The sequence below is a fragment of the Phodopus roborovskii genome, unplaced genomic scaffold (assembly GCF_943737965.1).
Source record: "Phodopus roborovskii unplaced genomic scaffold, PHOROB, whole genome shotgun sequence".
Taxonomy (NCBI): Eukaryota; Metazoa; Chordata; class Mammalia; order Rodentia; family Cricetidae; genus Phodopus; species Phodopus roborovskii.
Window position 1 is genome coordinate 1,015,532 of NW_026126459.1, and position 22,643 is coordinate 1,038,174.

Consider the following 22,643-nt stretch of genomic DNA (forward strand, 5'->3'; position numbering starts at 1 on the left):
AAATGGACAACAGAGGGTAAAATGTAGTTAACTTTATTCTCCTTAAACCACAAAATAGAGTCTTTGGTTGTACAAACATCACTAGTTACAGTCTCGCCACGAGATCCCGGCTAAGGGGGGAAGTTAGTCAGAAGCCATAACTCCTGAGGGGGTCTCTTAAAATGCTAACACCAAGGCTAAAAGACTTTGGGTAAGGGAAGTGATGAAGCTGGCAGGCTCCCGCCCTAAGTTTGGGGAGGAACCTGGCCCTAGGAGGGCACAGGGCCCAGACCCCGGCGTCCTGGCCGCATGGCCCGACGGCTACTGCACAGCGTCATGTCTTCAGGGCCCACAGTGCCAGGTGAGGGCCTGCCAAGAAGCACCAGAGCCACTTCACCATCTTCTTCCTGTGGGCCTGGTATAGACAGGGATAGAAAAGCCATGAGCAAGGGTAGCCAGAACTCTGGGTGCCTGGGCACTCACCCCAGACAGGTGTCAACTCACCAGGACTGGGAGATGGTTCCAAAGTCCTAAGCTCTTCCACAAAATCTGGTGACTGGTGGGGAGACAGGCTGGTCAGGGAAGGTCCCACACCTGCCTGAACTTACACTTGCAAGCTTGGCTGTCAGGGGCAGGGCCAGAGCAGACTGGGCCAAGAGGCCCCACAGGAAAACACAGAAAGGAATGGAAGAGGGCAGGTGACAGGCAGAAGAGGGGTAGTAGGAACATGCAGACAGGCCAGGGGGCCTCCAGTACCTGGATGTCATAGACAGGTCTGGAAGAAGGCAGGGCTGCGAAGGCCCTGTAGTCAAACTTCTTTCCAGACAGGGGCTTGAAAGGACAGCATGAAGGGAAAGGCAGAAAGCACAAGGGAGGTGAGGGGCTGGTGGGGAGACCAGAGCCCTGCAGACAACGGGACTTGTGGGAGGAAGGGCCCTAGACGCAGGATCCTTACCAAGCGTCCAGGGGAGGGACTGGTCTGGAGGCTCAAGTCTGGGAACAAGAAGAAAGTGTTGGAAGAAGTGCTCAGCAGACAGAGCCCTTTGCTGGCCCCAATGAAACACATACCTTCTAATGGTGTGGGTGATGGTGTGGGTGCAGGTGAAGGCGCCTCAGCCAGCCGCTCTAGGGGTCCTCGCTTGCCACGGCCATCCTGGGACTTGCTGAGGACCATCTGTGCACGGAGGGCATCCTGCTCTAAAGACTTCATTCTGAGGAGGCAGAGAGTAAATGCTGCTGAGTGGACCTGATGTACAGTGGACAGGGTCTGGTGGGGTTAGGGAGGTGTTCACCTGGCTGCCCGCCACAGTGCTCGCTTCTCTGCCTCTAGAGCCCTACGTTCTGCAGGAGACAGGGCTCGCTCTGGGGTAGGAAGCTCAGGGCTCTGCATGCGCAAACGCTCCTGATGGCGTCGCTCAGCTTTGGCTGTCCTCACAGGGGCACTGCCTCCCAGGGGTGGGGGTGAAGATGGGCTGGAGCTAGAGAAACAGACAGGGCATGTTGTGAGAGAGGACATGTAGTAGACAAGCCAGGAAGTGGGCTCAGCCTCCTGCACTTACCCTCCTGCGTGGCCTGGCCCAGCCCAGAGCTGCTCAGCTTCTGCCTGATCATCTGGGGACTCCCTGTCCAAGGTGAGCCCCATGTCAGGCCCTGAGGTTACTGCCTCTTCCCGAAGCATCTGTGTCCTCTTCTGGTGCAGCTTGCGGGCTGTAGGCAGGCAGACATATCAGACTAGGCCAGGTCATCATCCCACCCAGGCCTCTCAAGTCTAGGCTCCTCACCTTCCTCCTCTTGCATCTTCCGCAAGTCATCAGCACCTACCAGGGACACACGCTTGGGGGGACCCTCTGCCTGAGGCACCCGGACCTCCAGCTCAAAGTACTTTTGCCGTTCCCGGAAGGACAGTTGCTCTGGGGAGGCTGCAGGACCAGGTGTCGGAGGCTAGAGGGGGAGCAGGCCCTCAGACTTGGCTGGTGTCTCTCTGGGGGCACTCACCTTGGGCACCCACCCTACAGGGCATGCAGTGGAAGCAGCAGGGCACCAATGCACATACCTGGGAAGCACTGTCCTCAGGAGGATGCACAGTGGGCACCGCTGCAAAGGCCCTATAGGCCTGCTTCACATTGGCTGGCAGTTCATCAGGGGAGGACAGCTGGGGAAATAGCTGTACATGAGGCTGGGGCAGCTGTCCCAGTGCAGCCACTTTCCAAAGAGCCAACGGCTGTACCCTCCAACTGCCTCTAACCCATACCCACCATCCTGCTCATCACCCTCACCCACTGTGGAACGGGACACTCACAGAACAGGGACCATCTCTGCCCCTGGGGGCCGGGGAGCCCCTTGGCCAGGCCTGAGCCAATGGCTGGATCACCCCCGGTTTTGTCTGCAAAGGGGAAGGAGGTGCAAAGGGCAGAGGAGAGCAGTATCTGAGGTCCAGGAGTGGGAGTAAGGAAGGATAGGGGAGAGAGATAGAGATAGAGACAAGGGAGGCTATGAGGGGACACTAATCCAAATACCTGTCTTAGAAGGGTTAAGGCTAGGCGCTAGGCTGGGAATTACCCTGTGCCCACCCCCACCCTGCAATGCATTGTCAGGAATGCTAGAAATCTGGCCCTCTCCAAGCAGTGAGGAAGGTGGGGACTAGGAGGAACCCACAGACAAGTAGGACAAGTGTCCAGAAAAGATCTTATGCTCAGTTTTTGGAAGGCTTGAACTCCTCCAGCAAGGTCCCTGCCTTCACCAAGGCAAGCTTTAATCAGGAAGATGTCCCTGGACAAAAAACACATTCTGAAGCAATACCCCAAGGGGACCCTGCACACCAGGACCCACCTGCACAGGTGCCCACAGAGGGGTACCCGTGACCAGGATGCTTACTTGCTGGCTGCCAGGGGAACAGGGGGCCTCAGTCATCTTCTCTCCAGTGGTCACAGATGGTCCCTTGAGGAAGAGAGTGGTGGTTGGGAAGGAGGTCAGCTAGCCTAGCAGTATCCCAGCCAGGAATTGGTCTGTGCATTTATCCTGGCAGCATAGAGACAGCCCTGTGCCCTAACCTGACCACCACCCAGGGATGCCATCAGACAGGCTTGGACGACAGTGAGATTTCCACAAAGGGCTCTCTTTCCCCAAGGCTGGACACAGGTGGTCCTGGCCCTCAGCCTCTCTCTCCCCAGGGCCTATGTTGGAGAGGCAGCCAGGTGCCTCTTCACAGCAAGACACTACTGCCAAGGGTACAACCCTATCTACAAAGAAAGTTTGGCATAAAAGAACAGATTGAAGCCAGACAGTTGGGACACAACAGCCTACCTACCACCAGTCCCTGACCCAAGCTTCTTTCTCAGTCATATATGAGTCAGAGAAGCAACCCAACTATAGGTTCCTCAGATGATGCTGGCTTCTCTGTTAGGGCTGTTTGGAGTGGGCAGAGATGGTACCCAAAAATCCAAATGCCCTTCCTGACAACCCCCCCCCAAAGCAATGTCCCAGCCAAGCCCACCCCCTAGGCACTCACATTCAGGCAATGGTCTCCCATCATCTTCTGGGAGTGATAGTTTTAAATACCTCTAGGAAAACAATGACAAAATGTCCTTTCTGACTGCCCCCAGGCCCACAACTGTCTCAAAGGCCACACCCTAGCTTAGACCCCTGAATGGCCACTCCCAGACCAGCTGTTAGTGCTACAACTTCCACACCCACAAGGCCCTCCTTCCATAGGCTGGCTGCAGCTGCTTCAACCCACCCTCTCCATGAAACCCCACCAAGATGGTTGAGAGGAGTGATAGCTGCCTCTTCCCAGCAGTCTGCCTGCAGCAGCAGGGCTCTGTCCTATCCAGCTATCTGGGGGTAGACAATGGGGAAGGAGAGGTCAGGGACTTCAAAGGCACTGCTTGGCACCTAGGAGAGGCGATGATAGCAACAGCCACAAATAAGGTCAAAGCTTTACAGAAGGGCTGGGCATGCAGGTCAGTGGTAGGATGTTTGGTTATTCATGAGGCTCCATCCTATATCCCCAGCACTGCCAAACAACAAAATCCCAATGTCACCTAGCTAGAGGCAGAGCTCCAGCTCAGACATCTACAAGCCCTGCCCGATCTAAGACAAAAGTTCTCTCTGAATGGTGACCTTGGCACTCAAGCTGGCAACAGTGGCTGCCACAGGGAAGGAGGAAGTTAAGACAAGGGAGACAGGCAGATAGGTAGGGCAGACAAGCCAAATGGAGTAAGACCCAGCATGCACCACTCACTCTTTGCAAACTCCCAGAACTGGGCACAGCAGCCAAGACACGGTAGTCCAGCTTCAGGGGCTCCAGATTCCGACCCTAGAGAACAGAGTGGATCCGTGCTAAGAGGGAATCTTTGTTTCAGGAATGTGACTGCCCACCCCCCACTCCTGGGCTGTGTTCACCAATGTAATGTCCTGGCAGGGGAGGCTACCCAGGCTCAAAGCTGGGCCTGTGTGGGACTTACCAGAGTCTCTGTAGACTCAGGCTCCCATGGTAGAGTTTGACTGGTCAACTCTTTCTCCTGTAAGCAGAGCAGACGTGGTCAAGAACTAGTAGCTCAGAGTCAGTCCCAGGCTGCTAGCTACTTTGATCCTGACCTTGCCTGGGCCTTCGGGACTCAGTTCCCGATCAATGGATGAAATGCTTTCCAGGCTGTTCCGGTGGCCAAGGCCTGCTGCAAATGGGTTGGCAATGACACCTGGAGACACCTGAAAGGAAAGGAGTGGGCTGAGAGAAAAAAACTTGCTGGCAAGGTCCCGCTTCTGGGGTAGGCTGTGGTCTGGACCCGGGACCCCATATCCTGACAAGCTGGCCACTCAAGGCTCTGTGGACAACCCTGCTGGTCCATGTATGACATGTGTACCTGACCCCAGCTTTCCAGGGACAAAGAGTAAGTAGTTGTGGTTCTAGGCTCAAAGGGGGGGGGGGTCACTGTGGGTGTATGTCATATCTTCACTAGACAGAAATGTGAAGCAGCCATGTTTAGCCACAATGCTTGGCATGGGGATAAAGCAAGCTGACTGTGGCCTCTCTAGGAACAAAGGAGAAATGGATAATAAGATGGGATTGGGAAGGGAATAACTGAAGACAATGAGCTTGGCAGATGGATAGGCTGCATTTAAAATGTGTATTCTGAAAGGGGAAATTCAACTACCTCTGTGACTGGATGTCTGGGGTGGAGCATGTATGAATGTACATGAGTGAGTGTGTGTGTGTGTGTGTGTGTGTGTGTGTGTGTGTGTGTGTGCGTGTGCGTGTTGGGCAGGGAGTGAGCACCTGAAAGCACATGGCCTAAAATGTGCTTAGATGAAGGTTAAAAACAGGTGATAGAAATGCAGCATCAAGCTACCTTCTATCCCACAAAGCAAAAAGGACCAGGTCAGGCCTCTACCACCAGAGGAGCTGGACAGCAGACGGAAGGCAAGATAACTGCCCCATGGTTACCATCAGGTTTCCTACTCTATGCACAGATGTGGCCTCAGACATAAACCCAGCTATGTAATGCTAATCCAGAGACCAGTGACATGATGAGAGATCTCAAGAAAACAAACAGGGAGCAGCTGCTCACACCTGGGAAGATGGAACTTGGGGTCAGGAGCAGGGAACAATGAACAACAGAAAGTAAATTTACAATGATCACAAACTATAAACACTAAACAAATGCACAGCTAAACACACAAAAGCAAAGATCATTAGAAATAAGAAAGCTGGATAAAAACAATCACAATGGTAGACAAATCTCTCTTTCGGACGCTGACAACATTACTAGATACACAATAAACAAGGTGCCTACCTTCTTCACTTCTGGAATAATTTAGTCAAAAAGGCAGTGGGGGGGCCCAAGAGAGGCAGGCTCAGCAGGGTGGGAAGGACTGTCATACAGAGGGACTGAGCAGAAAGCAAAAACAGCAAGGATGAGGAAGCCTGGTTTCCCACGTCAGAAAAGGCCACTCGAGTAAGAAGGGCTGACCTGTGGTGTTGGTTGGAAAGATTGATAATGCCATGAAGTAACCTGAGGCTTCCTATGGCTCTAGAAATAAGCAGACAGTAACTATACATACACTGTCCTTATCTCCGGCCATGATACCCAAGAGTAGTACACTAGACCTTTGCTTCTAAAAGAAATCAATACTCCTGGAGAAAATGGCTAACCTCACAGCTGGGCAGGAAAGTGTGAGATGAGTTCATCAGAGGTCAGGAATCCTTAGAAGATGGGTAGTATCAAAATGACCCAGGCCCAGCCTAAAGCCCCTTCCATGAGGCAATATTGGAACAATTTGATCACTACAATAACTGTAACTGGGCTTGAAGAGATGGCTCAGCAGTAAAAGCAACAGCAGAGGACATGGGTTCAGTTCCCACCATCCACATGGCTGCTCACACCTGTCCAAAACTCTAGTTCTATATGAGAATCCTCCACCTTCTTCTGATTTCCATGGGCTCCAGCATGCACACAGTAAATATAGTCATGCAAGCAAAATATTCATACCATAAAATAATAAATCTTAAAACCATAACTAATATGTGGAAAGTCTGTGCTGGTGATGGGTAAGGAAATGGGAACAAAGATGCCACCAGGAGAGCCAGTCCTTATAGCAAAAATGCTCAGGGACAAGCGCAAGAGCAAGGTGTGAGGACTCACTGAGGTTCCAACACAGGTGCTCAGGCTGACTTGGGAGTGAAGAGAACAAGAACAAGAGTGTCAGGTGTTCAAGATAGTTCTAGCTGGGTGGGGTGTGCTGAAGCACTTTCTACTGTGTGGGTATCACTGCCACACCACGGTGAAGTCAAAAGGCCCTAAGGCCAACAACTGCAAGTCAAGCACCATCTGGATTGGAAAGATGGGCCACTGTGATAAAGATGAACACATGATCTGTAGGGGGTGAATTAGAGAAGCAACAGAAAACATTCTCTTTAAACCAAAACACATGGGGAAGCAAATCAAAAAGTTTTCTTTGAGAGACCACAATGATTCAGGCCCACTCAGGTAGTAGTGAGGTGGGATGTGCTAAGATGACCTGTGACACCCCTTTTCAAGACCCACTAGCTACTGTAGGAAGAGACCGAGAAGTCCAAGCAGCTGCAGGTTTGACAATAAGAAAGTGCCTACATCACTGGAGAGCCTGCAGGAACCCTGAGAATCAGTCCTTAGCACAGGGCAAGCAGGATATAGCCAGCACACCCCGCCTCCCACCTGCCACTACACCCAAAAGCCCGAGGGAGGTAGAAAGATGCAGGTCAAAGCCACTAAAGAGCTGGCAAACTGATCCCACAGGTCAAACAAGCCCAGATGACTCAAGTGGGTAGTCTGAGTGAAGTGCTGGGCCAGCAAGATGGCTTGTGGGGAGAAGGGCAGCTGCTGCCAATCCCCAGGACTAACATGGTAGAGAAAACGAACTCCTGCAAATTGTCTTCTGAACTCCACACAGGTACCATAGCACACATAACCCCTTCCTCACATAAATAAGTGTAATGATTTTTTCCTTTTTAAAGTGGAGTGTAAGTAAGGATGTATGTATGCTCTCCCATGCCAAGAGGGTTCAGAATGTGCAATCCTGTGAGGACAAAAGCTACCAGTGCCAGGTCCTCAGCTTTTCTATGAGAAGTCAAGAATCATACATTGCAGTAAAGAGTCCTGATAGGTAAAGGTTGGTTCTTTTCTCCCAAGCATGCTGCTAGAGCCTCTGGGACCAGGTCATCTCACTGTGCATATATGTAAGGCCCCTTCAAGAAACCCAATGTCCACCTGAGATGGCTGTTTTTACAATTACAAGCAAAGACAGCCCCTTCTGTTTGAAAATGTCTTAAAGAAACTACAACAAACAGTTGCTAAAGTTGGGTACAAGACCACCATTGGTGGCCAAAAGCTCCAGGCTGAAAACAGACAAAGAGGGAAGCCCCAGAAGAGGCCCTACCATCACCGTGTGATGGCTGTGAGCCACAGTGCCTTTCCAGGAGATAAAGCAAAGCCAGCCAACAAGGAGTCCCTGATACTAACAGGAAATGAGAAAAGCCTGAAAGAGGCTCAAGAAAAACTCACAAAGTAATCCCAGAGTCTCAACTAGTTTTATGATAGAATGTGGCATAGCTGTTCAGAAGAGAACACACAGCCAAAAAAACTTCAAAAGAACAAAACAGAGTGGATGATGTAACTGATCAGTAACAGAACACACTATAAAGTGGCTGCCTCTGCACAATGTGGCACTGTCCGGCAGCTTCACAGTTCACTGTGGCCAAGTCCAGAACAAGCACTAGATTGCATGGGACCTACCACACAGCCAAATCATGCGCCCACCCCTCAGCAGTAGAGTAGTAAAATCTTTTCACTAATCACTGTGGGGACAATTGACAAGTATTTTAAAAATCACATGTCTTTAATCCCAGCATTTTCTTGTAGGCAGAGGTAGATGGATTTCTAAATTCAAGTCCTGGTCTACAGAGCAAGTTCCAGGATAGCTTGGGTGTGTGTGTGTGTGTGTGTGGGATATCAAGTACTGGAAAACACAGCTGGATGTGGTGGCACACGATTTTAATCCCAGCACTTCGGAGGCAGGCAGGTTGACCTTGGTGAGTTCAAGGTCAGTCTGGTCTACATAATAAGTTTCAGAACAGTTGGAGCTAGCTACTTGTGAGATCTTGTCTTAAAACAAGGAGCCTACCCTGGTGGCACACACCTTTAATCACAACACTCGGGAGGCAGAGGCAGGCAGATTCTCTGTGAGTTCAAGAACAGCATGGACTATAAAGCAAGTTCCAGGACAGCCAAGGTTGGTACACAGAGAAAACTTGTCTTGAAACAAAACAACCAAACCCCACACACAGCCCTAAAGAAGCCTTGATTCATAAAATCTGTAAATTTTCCAACAAAGGATCCCATCCTAAAAGGGAAACAAACACAAGATGGATGCTGTGGCACACAGATGTAATTCTAACTTCAGAGGGCAGGGGGATTGCCAACCTTGGCTGTACAGCGAGACTTGTTTCTAACAAACAAACAAACTTTGAAGCCAGAAGCATCAAGAAAGAAATAAGCTCAGTGGAACAAGGGAAACAGCTTCATGCTGGGAAGCACAAAAGGGGTTCCAGGGCTAGGAGTAGAGTACAGTGGAGCCCTTCCTAGAATGTCCAAGGCCCAGGATGCTCCCCAGGGTGGGGGAGCAGACAGTAAACACTACATGAAGGTGGTGTACACTTGAAACTAAGAGCAGCTAAGGCATCTTGATGAGACAAAGGCTAAAGGGGGCAGTGGTCAACGCAGACAGCTCTGTGGGCAGGAAAGGGCTCCTCCAAAGCCCTTGGTGAGATGCCTACTGCCCAGAGCTTCTCACTAACTAGGCTAACAGAAACCTGTCTTGCTACCCAGACAGAGTACAAAGGAACATCCGGCCGAGACAGGCTTTGGCAGGATCATGCATGTGCAGATAGATACACTTCCCTCCACTCATGAGCCACCCAGGTACTGCAAGAACAGCCTAGGTCACAATAGCAGGGACCACACCAGCCCTTGCAGACGTAAGTTCATGATATTTCCAGAGGGCTCCATTCTGAACTAAAAGTTTAAAGTGTGTGCACGAAGCAACGTTTTTAAACACGTGCTAATATGTGCTAATGCACAAAAGGCAGGACTCCTCTAGGATCTAGATCACTCAGAGATAAGCCACACAAAAAACTCCAGGACACAAGACTCTCTTGGGGGAAAAGCTAGACAAGGGCCAACCTTAAGCCAGGGAGTAGCACCTCACACAGACTGTAGCCTAAAACCCATCTATATGCTAAAAGACAGGTTAACTTGTTTCCCATCCAGTGGCCCTCACAGCTGGTCTGGGACAAGGTGCAGGGTCTTTGGCCAAAGGGTATCATTCTGCCAGTATCTGACAGGAAGTCACTAAACCAAAGATCCACTGCAAGGATGTCCAGAACAGCACACAGCCAGTGCACATAAAGGTCCCTTGAAGGCTTACTTGGACTATAGGTGAAAATATTGAGGGTCCCAAGGATAGCAAGGAGAAGGTAGAACAATGAGGCTAGGGTGAGACTTGTCCAGGGTGCCTGCCTCTTAGGCCTAGGCCTAGTTCTGATGGCTGGGTATTCTTTCTTGTCCTACTCTCAGGAAGCAACAGAGTAACATGGGAGTAAGCTCTATAATGGGACTGTCAGAGGGACACCCTAAGGACCAGCAGGGCCAGGAAGCTGCCATCCTGCTTTGGGGGACAGGGTATAAGGGGACTTATGAGCAGGGCTCCTTGTCCTGCTAGCTGCCACATGCCCTCAAGCACTGCCTTCCCAGAACCCTATTACAGCTCTTTTCTCAGGACCTGATCACACAGGTTCAGACCACCTCTACACTGCCTGCCCATCCAGACAATAGCCTTCAGGCAGTACTGTGATGAGGGCTCAGAAAAGGGCCTGCAAAACAGTGTCACCACTCCCACACACAGTTGGTTCATAATTGCAAGTACTTTCCAGACCAAGTAGAGAGACTCTGACAGACTATAAAGGTCAGTGCTAAAACAGCACCTAATCCCCAGGGTAGGCCACTAACCTCCAGGGCTGTGGTGGTGCTGGTATCGAAGCCATCACAGACAAGCACGGTGAGGGTGTCGCCCACACTGCGCAGCAGCTGAACAGCCTCAGCATGTGTAAGGCCCAGCAGGCTCTGCTGGTTCACTTCCAGCATCCGTAGCCCCACACGCAGCCTTCCATCACGTCCAGCAGCCCCTGTAGGGCTCACCTGTAGGGAGAACAGTGTGAGATTGCCACCAGGCACCTATGCATGGTCCCAGGAAGGAAGAGCCCTCACCTTGGAGATGAAGATGCCCTCATCTGTGGGGTCACAGGGGTTTCCCGCATGGCCTTTGGCGCCTCCTCGGATGCTGATGCCCAGCCTCTCACCAGGAGCCTTCTGAATGCATAGTTCCCGCATGCCTGGGGGTGGTGGGTCCCTCCGCACAAGCACACACAGCTCCAGGCAGGGCCTGAGAAGGGCACTGACTGCCTCTTGATGTGTGGCCTCCCGAACATCCTGCCCATTCACTGCCAGGATGCGGTCCCCAACCCGAAGGCCACAGCGAGCAGCTAGGCCCCGAGGAAGCACCTATAGGGAAGGACAACATCCAGTAGACCGGCTGCACTGATGGCTTCCCAGAGTGGCTGGGGTGGGTGCTTGTGTTGCCTTCCAGGCTTACTTACCTTGGAGATGAATACACCAGGATCCTGGATACCAAATGGGTGGCTGGAGTGATCAGAACCTCCTACGATGCTGAGCCCCAGTGGACCACCAGCCCTGGGCAGGCAGATTTCCTAAGGACATAGTGTGGGCCTCAGTCAGAACAGGGGAAGGGTGAAAGGTGCTAATGTACTGGTCATGGGCTCTGCAAGGAGTGCAGATAGGACGGATGTACCACCTGCATCTGGGACAGTCCGCTACCCCAGTATGTACACAGCCTGACATCTACACATCCTCAGACTGTGGGCATGTAGCAGAGCAAGCTACTGGCAGATTATGCTAGGGCACTAGGGTAATACCATGGAGGCTAACCTTAGCTTCTTGGGCACATGTAGAAAGGCTGTGTACTACCTCCTGTCTAGTGTTGCTACAAGTTATGACTACTGGATCCTGGGTGGCTTTTTACTCTACACTTGAATCTGAATGGAGGCTGAGCAGGATATAGGCAGGTGTCTCACCTCCACAGGGTATGGTCCTTCCAAGGCAGTGGCCAACAGGCTAGGGGACAGCCTAGATAACATAGGTTCCCCAGGCATGGCAGTGGTCATGGTAGCAGCAACAGTAGCAGTAGGGGTTGGGGAGGAACGTGGTGGGGGGCTAGGTGGGTAAGTCCCTCCAGTCTCCCTCTCCAGAAGCAGGGAGATGGTAGGGGAAGCAGCAGTCAGTAGGGAGACAGCATGGTCGTGCCTTGCCTCAGTCATGTCCACTCCATTGATCTACAGGGACACACTCAGGTCAGAGAGGGTCAGCAGGACAAACAGAAGACAGTAGTCAGGACACATCTGGCCCCACTCACCGAAAGGACACGATCGCCAACTTGTAGAGTGCCTGCCCGGTGGGCAGCCCCTCCTTCTGCAATGCGGGATATGAAGATGCCCTGTAGAAACAGAGAAACCACACTGAAGTCATAATAACAGAGACCTAACATGCTTCTGCTCACCAGGAACAGTCCCTGCTTCCACCCTAGACCACTGCCTCACCCCATCACCAGGCCGGTAAGGTGTGGAGCCTTTCCCTCCAGCAATGCTGAAGCCCAGCCCCTTTTCACTGCGCACAAGACAGGCAGCATGGCGTTGGCGGTGGGGCACAGGAGTCTCAGGCTGAAGCAGGGGCAGGCGCAGGCCACCACCCCGCCACTCCCGGGGACTATAGTCATCCCCAGGGCGTAGGGGGGTGATGGTGACTGCATTTTCAGGTTCCACCATTCTTTCCCTCCATACTCGCATCTGCACAGCAGCACCTGCCCCCCGAAGTGCTTCCACAGCCTCATGGTGCTCTGCATCCTGTAAGGCCACACCATTCACCTATGGGCAATAAAAGGCAAAGCTGCAGCAAAGATCAGCACCCAGGCATAGCCACCCCGACATTCTGACAGAACACTTAGGCTCTTTTCATGTTTGTCTTTATGCCAGGATGCAGACTAGCCATGAGGCATAGGCAGATGCCTGTGGCCATTCTACACTGGTGTCCTCACTCAGAAACTGTCACCTGCCTAGCAGAGAACATGCAAGGCTATTACTAGGCTGTCAATTCCACATGCTTCTAGACAAAGCTGGGATTGGAGCTGCAGCATGAAAGCATGAGGGGCACCAGCATCCCCTCTCCCCCAAGCTCACCTGGTCTAGAACCACAGAGCCTTCAACCCCCACTTATCTTTGTTCCCACAAGAAGGTCAAAGCTCTCCTGTGAGATCTCCAATGGCCAAGAACCCAGGCAGAAACACTCCAGAACTCCCAGAGAGGGACCAATTTCCCACCAGGATGCTGAGGTCTGACCCTACTAGGCTATTTCTGATCTACCTGATGCCTCTTCTCAAGGCTGAGGGCTGCTTTTTTTTATTTTTTTCACCCAATCCTCTTACAGTACTAGGGATTAAACCCACTATGTCTTACATGGTAGGCTAGTGACTTATCACCAAGTTATGGTGATATGGCATGGAGGGCTTCTAAGCCTACTGTTCAAGGTCTCAATAGTTTTACCTAATTATCTTTGGGCCCTAGGCTTCTGGATGGGGAAGACAGAGTCCCCACTCCCTGATAGCAATAGCCAAGTAGCCTGATAATCAGGACTATGTGGACCTTCAAGGGCACAGCTGTCCCTGCTGCAAGGCAGGGGTCACTACTTACCTCAAGGAGTTTGTCACCCACTCGGACTCCAGCACGGGCCGCAGGGCCCTCCTCAGACACTCGAGAGATGAAAATACCCTAGGACAAGTGGGGTCTAGTTCACAAGAGCACAAGCAGAGGCAAGCACCTTCTCACGGCAGTGAAAGGTACAGAGGCCAGTTACAGTTTGGCCTGCCTCTGGAGAGGATGCAAAGACCCCATATTCATGAAGGAGAATAGCAGTTCTCGAGGTCAGAAAGGCTGTACTCAGCTACTGGAAAGGCTCTAGCACAAGAAGCCAGAATATACAAGTCAATCTTGGAAGAGATTTTGACCCCAGAGCTGGCATGAGAAAATGGAGAAGGAAAACTTGTCCATAGAGAGAACAACTCAGCTGCCCTGTAAGCTGTTCTCAGACTCTTTTGACACCCTACCTGACCACCCTGCCTGGATCTGTTTGGTGCCTTGGATTGACCTATGCAGCACACTTCCTAGAGGGTGGTGACAAGGACATCTGGAGTGACCACTGACACCCCTTAGAGAAAGAGGAAGTCTCTTGAGTGGCAGGTGTGGTTGAGAGAGTTCATGGAGACAAAGCAGTTGCTCACCTCATCATCTCCTTTGTAGGGGGTGGAGCCTTTGCCCCCTGCGATACTGATGCCCAGGCCCCCTGTCTGTCGCACGATGGTGAGTGTCAACTAGAAACAGAGTGGACATGGATATCTGAAAAGACCTGGGATATCCAGGTGCTTGTAGCAGCAGGAAGAGCTGGCTGGCTGCAGATAACCCCATCTAGCTCATCCCTGGGTATCTGTGCCCACTTGGGAAGTAGAGGGAAGTAAGGAGGCTCCTGTGATCCCAGGATTGGCACAATTTTTTGAGCTAGACCATGCTGTTCTCCAGAAAGTGAAGCTTGCCCTTGCTTCTGTACCTAAGGGTACACAGTAGGATATGAGAAAGCCCAGTACTTCCACTTATCCCCTACAAGGCAGGCTGCCCCACTATGGAGACATGCATGCCCTGCCAGGGGACCAGGAAGCCCTGGGGGAAGTGGAACCAGAACCCCAGCTCTGTGGCAGCTGTCAGGAACTCCTCAGGGAGAGGGTCTGAGTTTGAGCCATGGAGGCAGGGAGAAGTGAGAGCCCGCAGCCCAGGAAGCAAAAGTCAGCAGGAGCCCCGGGCCCAGAGCAAAGAGCAGCAGCGAGCAGTACAGACCTCTTCCTCCTCAATGCGAGCAGGCTCTATCAGCAGGTTATTGGCCTGGTCAAACGACACCCCCTGTTAGGACAGGAGCAGCGAGGCATGCAGGTTAGCCACCGCTGGGAACTGCCACCACCTAACCCAGCCCTCACCATGAGTAGGCAGGACAGAAGGAAGATCCCATCAAGCTCCTGTGAACTAAGTCAGCCCTTTCCCACCCGGATCACCCCCAGTCTGTAACATCATGACAAATGCTGCAGACCACTTATATGACTGCCTGGGATGAAGGCTCCAGAGAGGCAACTCTATTCCTGGATGCTCCTGACTGGCCCCAAAACTGTCCCAGATATAATAATATCATCAGCCTCTCAGGGTAGGAGCATTGAAGGTGCAAAAAGGATTGGACTTTTGGTAGCTAGGGCTTTCTCTGGGCCTTGAGGAGTCTCCTCCAATAAATGGGTAGGTTCTTTTTGAGCCATCACAAACATGAGGATAAAGAGGAGATACCACTACTCTATTGACCTGCCTGGATCCCAGAAGGACCGGACAAGGCACAAGAGCTTCTACCAGATCCACAGGGTGGGCCACAGGCCAGCAGCAAGGCCTTAAGGCTAGTCACTTCCTGAGGCAGGAAGGACCCTGGGAGAGCCAGCAGCTCCTGAGGAGAACCTTGTCCAAGGTTCCTGAACAAACAGGACACAGAGGGGCCCTCAGCTTCCAAGTGCCCTTGGCCTCCCACTCCACCAGGCGGGCCCAGGGAGCTGCCAAGAACTTCAAATAAGATTAATGGCAGGGAATCCTGGAACTAAGTGATGAGTACACGTTGACAACAATCCCAATTATAGCACACTCATTACTCTCCTTCTGACAACCAAGGTGTCAGTAGACCAAGGCCTGATCTGTGTGCCTGCTAGATTGGGGCTGGATGTCCTCCATGTTGTCACCTGCCAGGGTCCAAAGCAGCCTACTAAGCCAGTGGAGCCTGGGTCAGGCAGGGGTTTGAGTAAGACATACCTTGACAGAGGGAGCAGAAGCCACAGCTTCTTCTTTGTCTTCTTCCATGGTGGCTTCACCTTCTTCTTCTTCAACCCTCTCTTCCTCCTCTCCCTCTTCCTGGGTTCGAGGAGCCCAGGGTGTATGGGGGCCATTGTGCCAACCTCCTGTGGGGCTCTCCCTGTCTGTCTGCACCCCCTGCAGCAGGGCCACAACAGCTTCGGGTTGTGGGAGCTTGGAAATCTTGAAGTGTTTCTTATAGTGGGGTGTGTCTTTGCGGATGAGCCTCTGCCGGCCACCAGGCAGAGGCCAGGGAGCCTCAGGCTGCCCCTCTTCATTTTCACCATTTTCCCTGGGCATCAGTGTGTCCTCTGCGAAGTGCACTGTGGGCTAAGTGGTAAAAAGATAGGGTGGCATCCAGGCCCCAGCTCACTCCTCCCAGGGCCCAGGTATGGGGATAACTGGGTGAGCCCTGCAGGTAACAGCCTGAGACTTGTGCATGTAGACGTACATAGAAAATTCAGCTGCTAAGACCAGAGGACACTTCTCTTTCAAGATACACATAGTAATACAAGGGGCTACTTAAGAACAGGTAAAGACATAGCAGGTGGAAGCATACACTGAGGCCAGCAAAGTGGGGACACCATCTAGGGAAAGCATATAGGTGAAGTACTGAGTTTGGCTGAGAAAGGAACTTTACCCTACCCTGGAGCCCTCAGGACCAATACCCAGTACCACATTTTGCACAAACTCTGCCAGAGGGAGCCCTTCGACATCCCACTGTTGCCAGGCAGCACCTGGCATGGCTCCAATCACATCTGGCTCAGGAAGACATAAAGGAGGATGGTAATAGACCCTTTCTAGAAAGCTCTTCTCCTGGCCTACAGGCTTCCTTCCTGTCTGCCCTTACCTCCTCATAGTCCTCTTCTGTGTCTTCTTCCTGTCCAGGTAAGACCTCTTGCTGGCTTAGCCCGTGTCCCTTAGCCAGCAGGGTCTCAGGCTCACCTTCTGAGGCTGTGCTTGCTGCTGGGGCAGAGCCTCCACTCAGGCCAGACTCTGTACTCAGCCTCTTCTCCTGCAGAGGAGTGGGGTCAGGCTGCATGGAAATAGGTCAACAAAGGGTACACCCAAGTGACAGACCTTTGCTAGGCTTCTTGCTGCCCTGGTCATAATATCCCCAGCAGGTTCATTTCTTGCAATCACTCCCTGTTTGTTTCCAGAGTCATGCAAGGTCATGGTTCTATGGCCCAGACCTTAGGAATGCCTTTTCCAAGATTCAGGAGAACAAACACAAAAGATCCCAGGAGGACATTAGCCAGAAGTGAGCCCTATTGCTACCCAAGTCAGAAGTAGCCATGCAAGGCCATTGCATGCCCTCTCTGCCTAGCCACTGTACCCAGGTACCCAGAATCATCCCACAGCCCAGACAACAGAAGCTTCTTAATAAGCAAGTGCCTTGCCCTGCTCTGGCACCAAACTCCTTCCCAGGTACAGATAGGAGAATGAAGATAATAGAGTTCTCCTTAAGTCTGACCCATGGCCAACATCCTCCTGTGCCACCATGGCATGCCTAGCACTTGGTCCTGGAAAACCCCAACCCTGGTTATGCCTTATTCTGACTGTACAGGTATGCACTAGGTGAGACCCACCCACTTGCACCCTTTGCCCTGCCCAACCCCCAGCTGCTGCCTGCCTATGGCAGCCCCAGACCTATTCACCAGATTATTTCCAGCCCCCTTCCTCCATGGAGCCTCTGCTCTCACAGCCTTACTGCCAGGAGGGATTGACATCCAGGGATCCCAATCCCTTCATGCCTACCTCCTCTGAAGGTGAGGGTGGGCCGGAATCAGGCTTGCAGATGAAGGCCTCATTTCGGCGCTCTTCAATGCCCCTCTTCATCACCTTGAGCTCACTTGGGTGAGGTGTAGCCCTACGCTGTAGGCCCTGCCATGGGGACAGGGATGAGGAACAGAGGCCAGGAAGGGGTCAGGCAGGGGTGGGATAGACGTGTACCGCCCAGAGTCCCCACCCCTCCATACCCGCTTCTCAGCTGCAGCTTCCTCAGCTTCCTCGTCACCTTCAAGCGTCTCCATGAACTGGATGACACTGACACGGCTCAGAGGGGCATCACTACAGCTCTCTGAGGGACTGCTCTGCTGTCCAGGGTCTTCTGTGGAAGGCAAGAGTCAGGGACACATGCTAGTCTCCCTGCCTCAAACACCCACCATTCAAGACCCAGCCATCAGCAACCTACCGAGGCTTGGCAAGGGCTGCTGGGGCAGCAAGTAGCAGGTAAGCACCTTTTCACCAGTCTGGGCATCATCCTCAGTTTGGAAGCGGAGCATGGGTTGTGCCTGGTTCTCAGCCAGCCACAATGCCTTGAGGTTGAGGTGAGTGAGCGCAAACGGCAGACTCCGCAGCCTGGAGGCCAGTCAAGCATGGTCAGCATACATAGGGATGCAGCCTGGTCCCCAGGGGCCACACAGACACTCACCGGTTCCCAGCTACATCAAGCACATGCAGCTCAGCTGTATGGGCAAGTTCAGGGGGAAGGACAGCCAGGCGATTGTCTCTCAAGGAAAGGACACTGAGGGCTACACAGCCTCCAATTTCAGGTGGCAGCACCTCAAGATGATTCCGGTCCACATTAAGGTTAGTCAGTTTGGTCAGCTTGCCCAGAGAGCGGGGTAAGGCCTGGCCAGGAAAAGGAAGGATCTGAGGCTGATAGAAACCTCCTGGGGTAGGAGGAAAGAGAGAGGCCTCAGGGAAGTAAAGGTCTCCCTAGTTTGCCAGGGTTCCCATAGCCCTCAGGAACTATGGCTGGACATGGAACCAGTTTGCACACCCATTTTTGTCTTATTTTGTTTACTTTCAAGGACACCACACATCCTGCCAGGCCACTTAAGACCCCAGACTGTCTTCTCTAGTCCTATCCTACAGCCACCTAGCTCAATCTACTGAGGCCATGTATTTGTGACCCCTCACTATCCCAGGTGCCTACTGTTCACACCTGCTACTTCATTTCTAGGGTACTCTCTTCTCTCACTACTGTGATTCTGGGTACTCCACATACAGGAACATTCCACACTACCCACACACTGGTCTGTCTCTCAGCCTGACTCCAGGCTAACATTATGGCAGATACCTCTAGTTTTGGGGCTACCGCATCTGTTCTCCCTGGTTACAATGGGGCACACATACTGAAGGGCAGTATTCTTCCTGCCAAAGCCATCCTTGCCTTCTTTCCAATCCTCCCTGGCATCGCACCACACGTCTGGAAAAACACAACCTGAACGCTTTAACTGGCAGATCCTACAGGATCCCATAGGTCCTAGGCCATTTCATATGCTAGTGAGCTCTTTCTCCTGACTCCACGGGTATCCTAGCAAGCACTTCCCTTAGAATAAGCCACCATCAGCACATGCCACTGCCACAGGTGCTCGTATTCCTGCTACATATTAGCACTGACTATACTCAGCACACCCTAAAGGGCTTGGTGCCTCAGGAATGCCCTACCGTTAATAGGTTCTCTGTGAGTATCAGCTCAGAGAGGTTCTCACAATCCCCAATGGCTTCGGTCACCTCGTACAGCCGGTTCTGGTCCACCTTCAGTATAGACAGCTGCTTCAGCTGACCTGGCATCAAGAAGTCATGGTGACTAGATTGAGTCAGGTCAAGGGCACTTGAGTATGTGGGTCCTCAGAATGGCCACAGACTGGCCCCATATTCCAGTGATAGCTTATTTCTCTGAGAACTCTAAGATTCCCTATGCTAACAACCCCCCTCCCAGCTCTTTCCCATCCACTGATCCTTGTAAGTCCATATTCTCAACTCTTGTGACCACAAGTGACCCTGACTCTTGGGGTATTAATTGGATAGTGGGTTATCTAACTCCAGCTTCATCTTAATCTTTCCTCTCCAGACACCTCTAGCCTGGGCAAAGGCAGGTCCTAACCCAAGACCCCGTTTGGCACCTCATAAGGCCATTGATTAGAATATACAGTTCCCAGGGCCCTCTGGGCTCACTGACCGATGCCCTCTGGCAGCCGCTGAAGCAAGTTCTGGGAAAGCAGCAGATCTGTGAGCAGTGCCAGCCCACCCAGCTCCACAGGTAGCTCCTCTAGCCGGTTCTCTGACACATCCAGGCATACCAGCCGCCGAAGATTCCCTAGCTCCTGAGGACAATCATTGGATGTCAAAGGGCAGCAGGTAGGGGGATAAAGCCAGTCTCACCCTCACTTACCGGGGGCAGTGCTGACAATTGGTTTCGGTCTAGCCACAACTCTCGAAGGTTAGGCAGAGCCCCCAGAGTGTCAGGCTGCAAGAAGGGACAAAGACAGGGTAAACCAGTGTGACACCCACCACACCCCACCTGTTCTTCCCCAGGTAGCCCTCACTGTACCAGCACTTCCAGATCATTGCCTCCTAGATCCAGCTGTTCTAGCTTGACCAGAAAAGACAGGGACCTGAGAAAGAAAAAGTCTTGATGGCCAAGCCCCAGCATAGCTTTACCAGAGTCTAGGTAAATGCCCCAAACTTACGCAGGGAGAGATTTAAGCAGATTCTCCCGGAGTTCCAGGGTTACCAAGTTGGCCAGGCTGAAAGAGACCAAGGGCCAAGGCTGAGGAAGGCAGGGCCAAGACAAGTACTCCCTATACTCAGATCCACTCACCAAGGGGTTACTCACTTGCCCACATCTCCAGGCAGTGCCTGCAGGGACACATCGTTCAGGGCCAGGTGAGCTAGGCTTCGTAGCTGTGTGAAGCCATCTGGAAGCCTAGGGAAAGGAAGAAGCAGACCTTACATACCCATGGAAGGGTTACAGAACCTCTCAAGACCCAAAGCCAATCCTGAGTATGTAGTGACACTTACCTGGACAGGGGGTTCCCACTGAAGTCTGCAATCTCCAGAGCCTTACAGAACTTTATGCTCTCGGGTATCTCAGGAATGTCTGTGTGTGGAGAGGGGTTTGCCATGTTACAGCCTCAGGAGATCCCAGGAGCCTCCCTGCTTCACCCTCCTTCCACCCTGCCTGCCTGCCCACCATTCCGGGACACATCCAGCTCCACCAGCTGCATGAAGTTAGCCACTTCAGGAGGCAGCCGCTGGATCTCGTTGTCACTGAGGCCCAGCTTTCGCAAGTTTAATAGCCGGAAGAAGGGCTGTGGGTAGCAAAAGACATGATTAGGTGAACAAGCTCTGCAGTGAAAGCTCTAAGGGTAGAAAGAAATTTCTAGACCAGGAGGATCATGGTCCCTGAACCCCTATGTGTCCTACATCACACAAGGTCCTGGCAGTCTTGCCATGGCACCTAGTGTGCTGGAAACCAGGCAAAGAAGCATGCACAACACATCCCTGCTCCTGTAAAGCCTGGTCTCCCTTGTGTCATTTGTCATATTCACCACTACTATTCTGCTTCCCAGATAACTGAAACATCATCAGTTCCTGTCTGGATAGTCCCTGCCCTCTACTGTATGGGTCATTCTTAGGATTCTACCCACTACCCAAACTGCTTCTTTCATCACAGATAAACTCTTCAGCAATGAACAGCAAAACCTCGACAAAGACTATCAAGAGAACTGTAGGAAAAACACCATTGAGAAACACAGGTACAAAAATTTTAGGATCCACACATAGATACTATAAAGACCCATGAAGAACAGACCTAGACTGGGGCCATATCCCATGCCACCAGCCCTCAAGAATGTCAGACCACTTGGACCCCCATCTCAGAAAAGTAAATCTTTCATAACCTGCTTCCTCTGGTCTTCTTTCTGGAGTGGCCTCAGGAACAACAAAACCAACAACAAACCGACAGGAAAGAACACAGGCAGTGAGAGCTGGGCCCTCCTCTGAGAGATGACAGAATAGATCTGACACTGCAAGTGTCTTAGGAGGGTCCCACTCAGTTCTGAACCCAAGGGGAAATAAGGGAGCAGAACACGGTGAAAGAAAACCAGGCTCCTACCTCTAAAGCAGCCCAGCAAGCTGTTGCTAGCCCAGGTTGACCTCGCACCCTGGTCCCACCCACCTCCTGTGCTCTCACGGGTTTACCTGTTGGCTCCCCTTTTAGGCTCACTATCCACCCGGTCCCCAGAGAGGCTGCCACCAGGTGCCAACACAGGCTACTGGAGGAAGGTGGGGCTGGCTGGGGCGGGGCTCTGGCTAGTAGGAACCAGCAGGGCCGGCTGGAGGTTGAGGTGCCGACCAAGCCCGGGCAGCGCCTGCTGAGGTCTCGCTCCAGCTGGCTGCCCCAGAAATCACACACTGCTCAGAAAACTGAGCACGGGACCGCGGACAGGGCAGCAGGTGCTGAGGCGGCCGCTCACCTTAGGTAGCTCGCGCAGCTGGTTGGCGTCGAGCAAGAGTTCCTCGAGGCTGCGACTGTAGCGGTAGATCTCCTCCGGCACAGCCTGCAGCGAGCAGTGCCTCTTATCCACCGACTCCACGTGCCGGTTGCAACGCCAGAGCGGGATGCACTTGAGCATGTTGCGGGTGGGCAGTGAGCGCGGGCTCAGGCCGGGGGGCGGGGCTCGGCCCGCATGAGCGCCGGAGCAGCGGCACGGCCCGCGCGGGGGTGGGGCGGGCCGCCAGGACCCGGACTGCGGCCGGGGTCGGCACTAGGTTCGGCCCACGTTCAGTACGAGATGTAGTCTCGGACGGCGGCACCCAGTTGGCGGTCCGGCCTGATCCGGCAGCGCTTTCTCAGACGCTGGGGGCACGGCGGCGGCTCCTCATCCCTCCCGGCCTGCTCACCTACACAGCTCGTCTGCCCGCAGCACCGCAGCCGGAACCGCCGCCGCTGCCCGCGACAACCGCCCAGCCGCGTAGCCCGCCGGGAAGCCTAGGCCCGCCCTCACGACTCAAAACTGCATTTCCCAATAGGCCCCGCGGCGTGGCGCCTCCGACGACCGGTAGCGGTCTCGCGCAGGGCATGTCGGGACTTCCGTCCCGCTCCGGCGCGACACATTACAGCTATAAGAACATAGATCCAGGCCGACGGCGTGCCAACCCTGGGTCCTGGATGCGATGGCTCTAGGGTTCAAACCTTTGTCAGTACTACACTTTTCTCAGCACTACTCATGTGAGCGAGTGCTGCAAGCCAGCACTGGCCAGTGAAGTAGATAAAGCAACGCCTGTT

At 52.8% G+C, this 22,643-nt stretch overlaps 1 protein-coding gene across 1 annotated transcript; it reads right to left on the minus strand.

The window, feature by feature from the left end:
* Positions 1 to 17: 17 nt before the first annotated feature.
* Scrib (scribble planar cell polarity protein) lies at positions 18 to 22,430 on the minus strand. Its single transcript, XM_051189195.1, has 37 exons — positions 21,832 to 22,430; positions 20,547 to 20,664; positions 20,375 to 20,453; positions 20,190 to 20,279; positions 20,044 to 20,100; positions 19,905 to 19,968; positions 19,746 to 19,820; positions 19,533 to 19,677; positions 19,019 to 19,137; positions 17,997 to 18,196; positions 17,757 to 17,923; positions 17,542 to 17,672; positions 17,321 to 17,446; positions 16,413 to 16,577; positions 15,524 to 15,892; positions 14,525 to 14,587; positions 13,918 to 14,007; positions 13,331 to 13,408; positions 12,185 to 12,508; positions 12,001 to 12,081; positions 11,663 to 11,920; positions 11,168 to 11,278; positions 10,779 to 11,072; positions 10,521 to 10,709; positions 4,576 to 4,686; positions 4,443 to 4,499; positions 4,220 to 4,294; positions 2,854 to 2,916; positions 2,033 to 2,131; positions 1,761 to 1,920; positions 1,539 to 1,686; positions 1,272 to 1,457; positions 1,048 to 1,190; positions 935 to 972; positions 736 to 810; positions 484 to 535; positions 18 to 394 (listed from the first exon to the last, which is right to left on the minus strand). The coding sequence occupies exons 1-37, from the start codon at positions 21,988 to 21,990 to the stop codon at positions 249 to 251; spliced, it is 4,905 nt and encodes a 1,634-aa protein (XP_051045152.1). The 5' UTR covers positions 21,991 to 22,430; the 3' UTR covers positions 18 to 248.
* Positions 22,431 to 22,643: the final 213 nt, after the last annotated feature.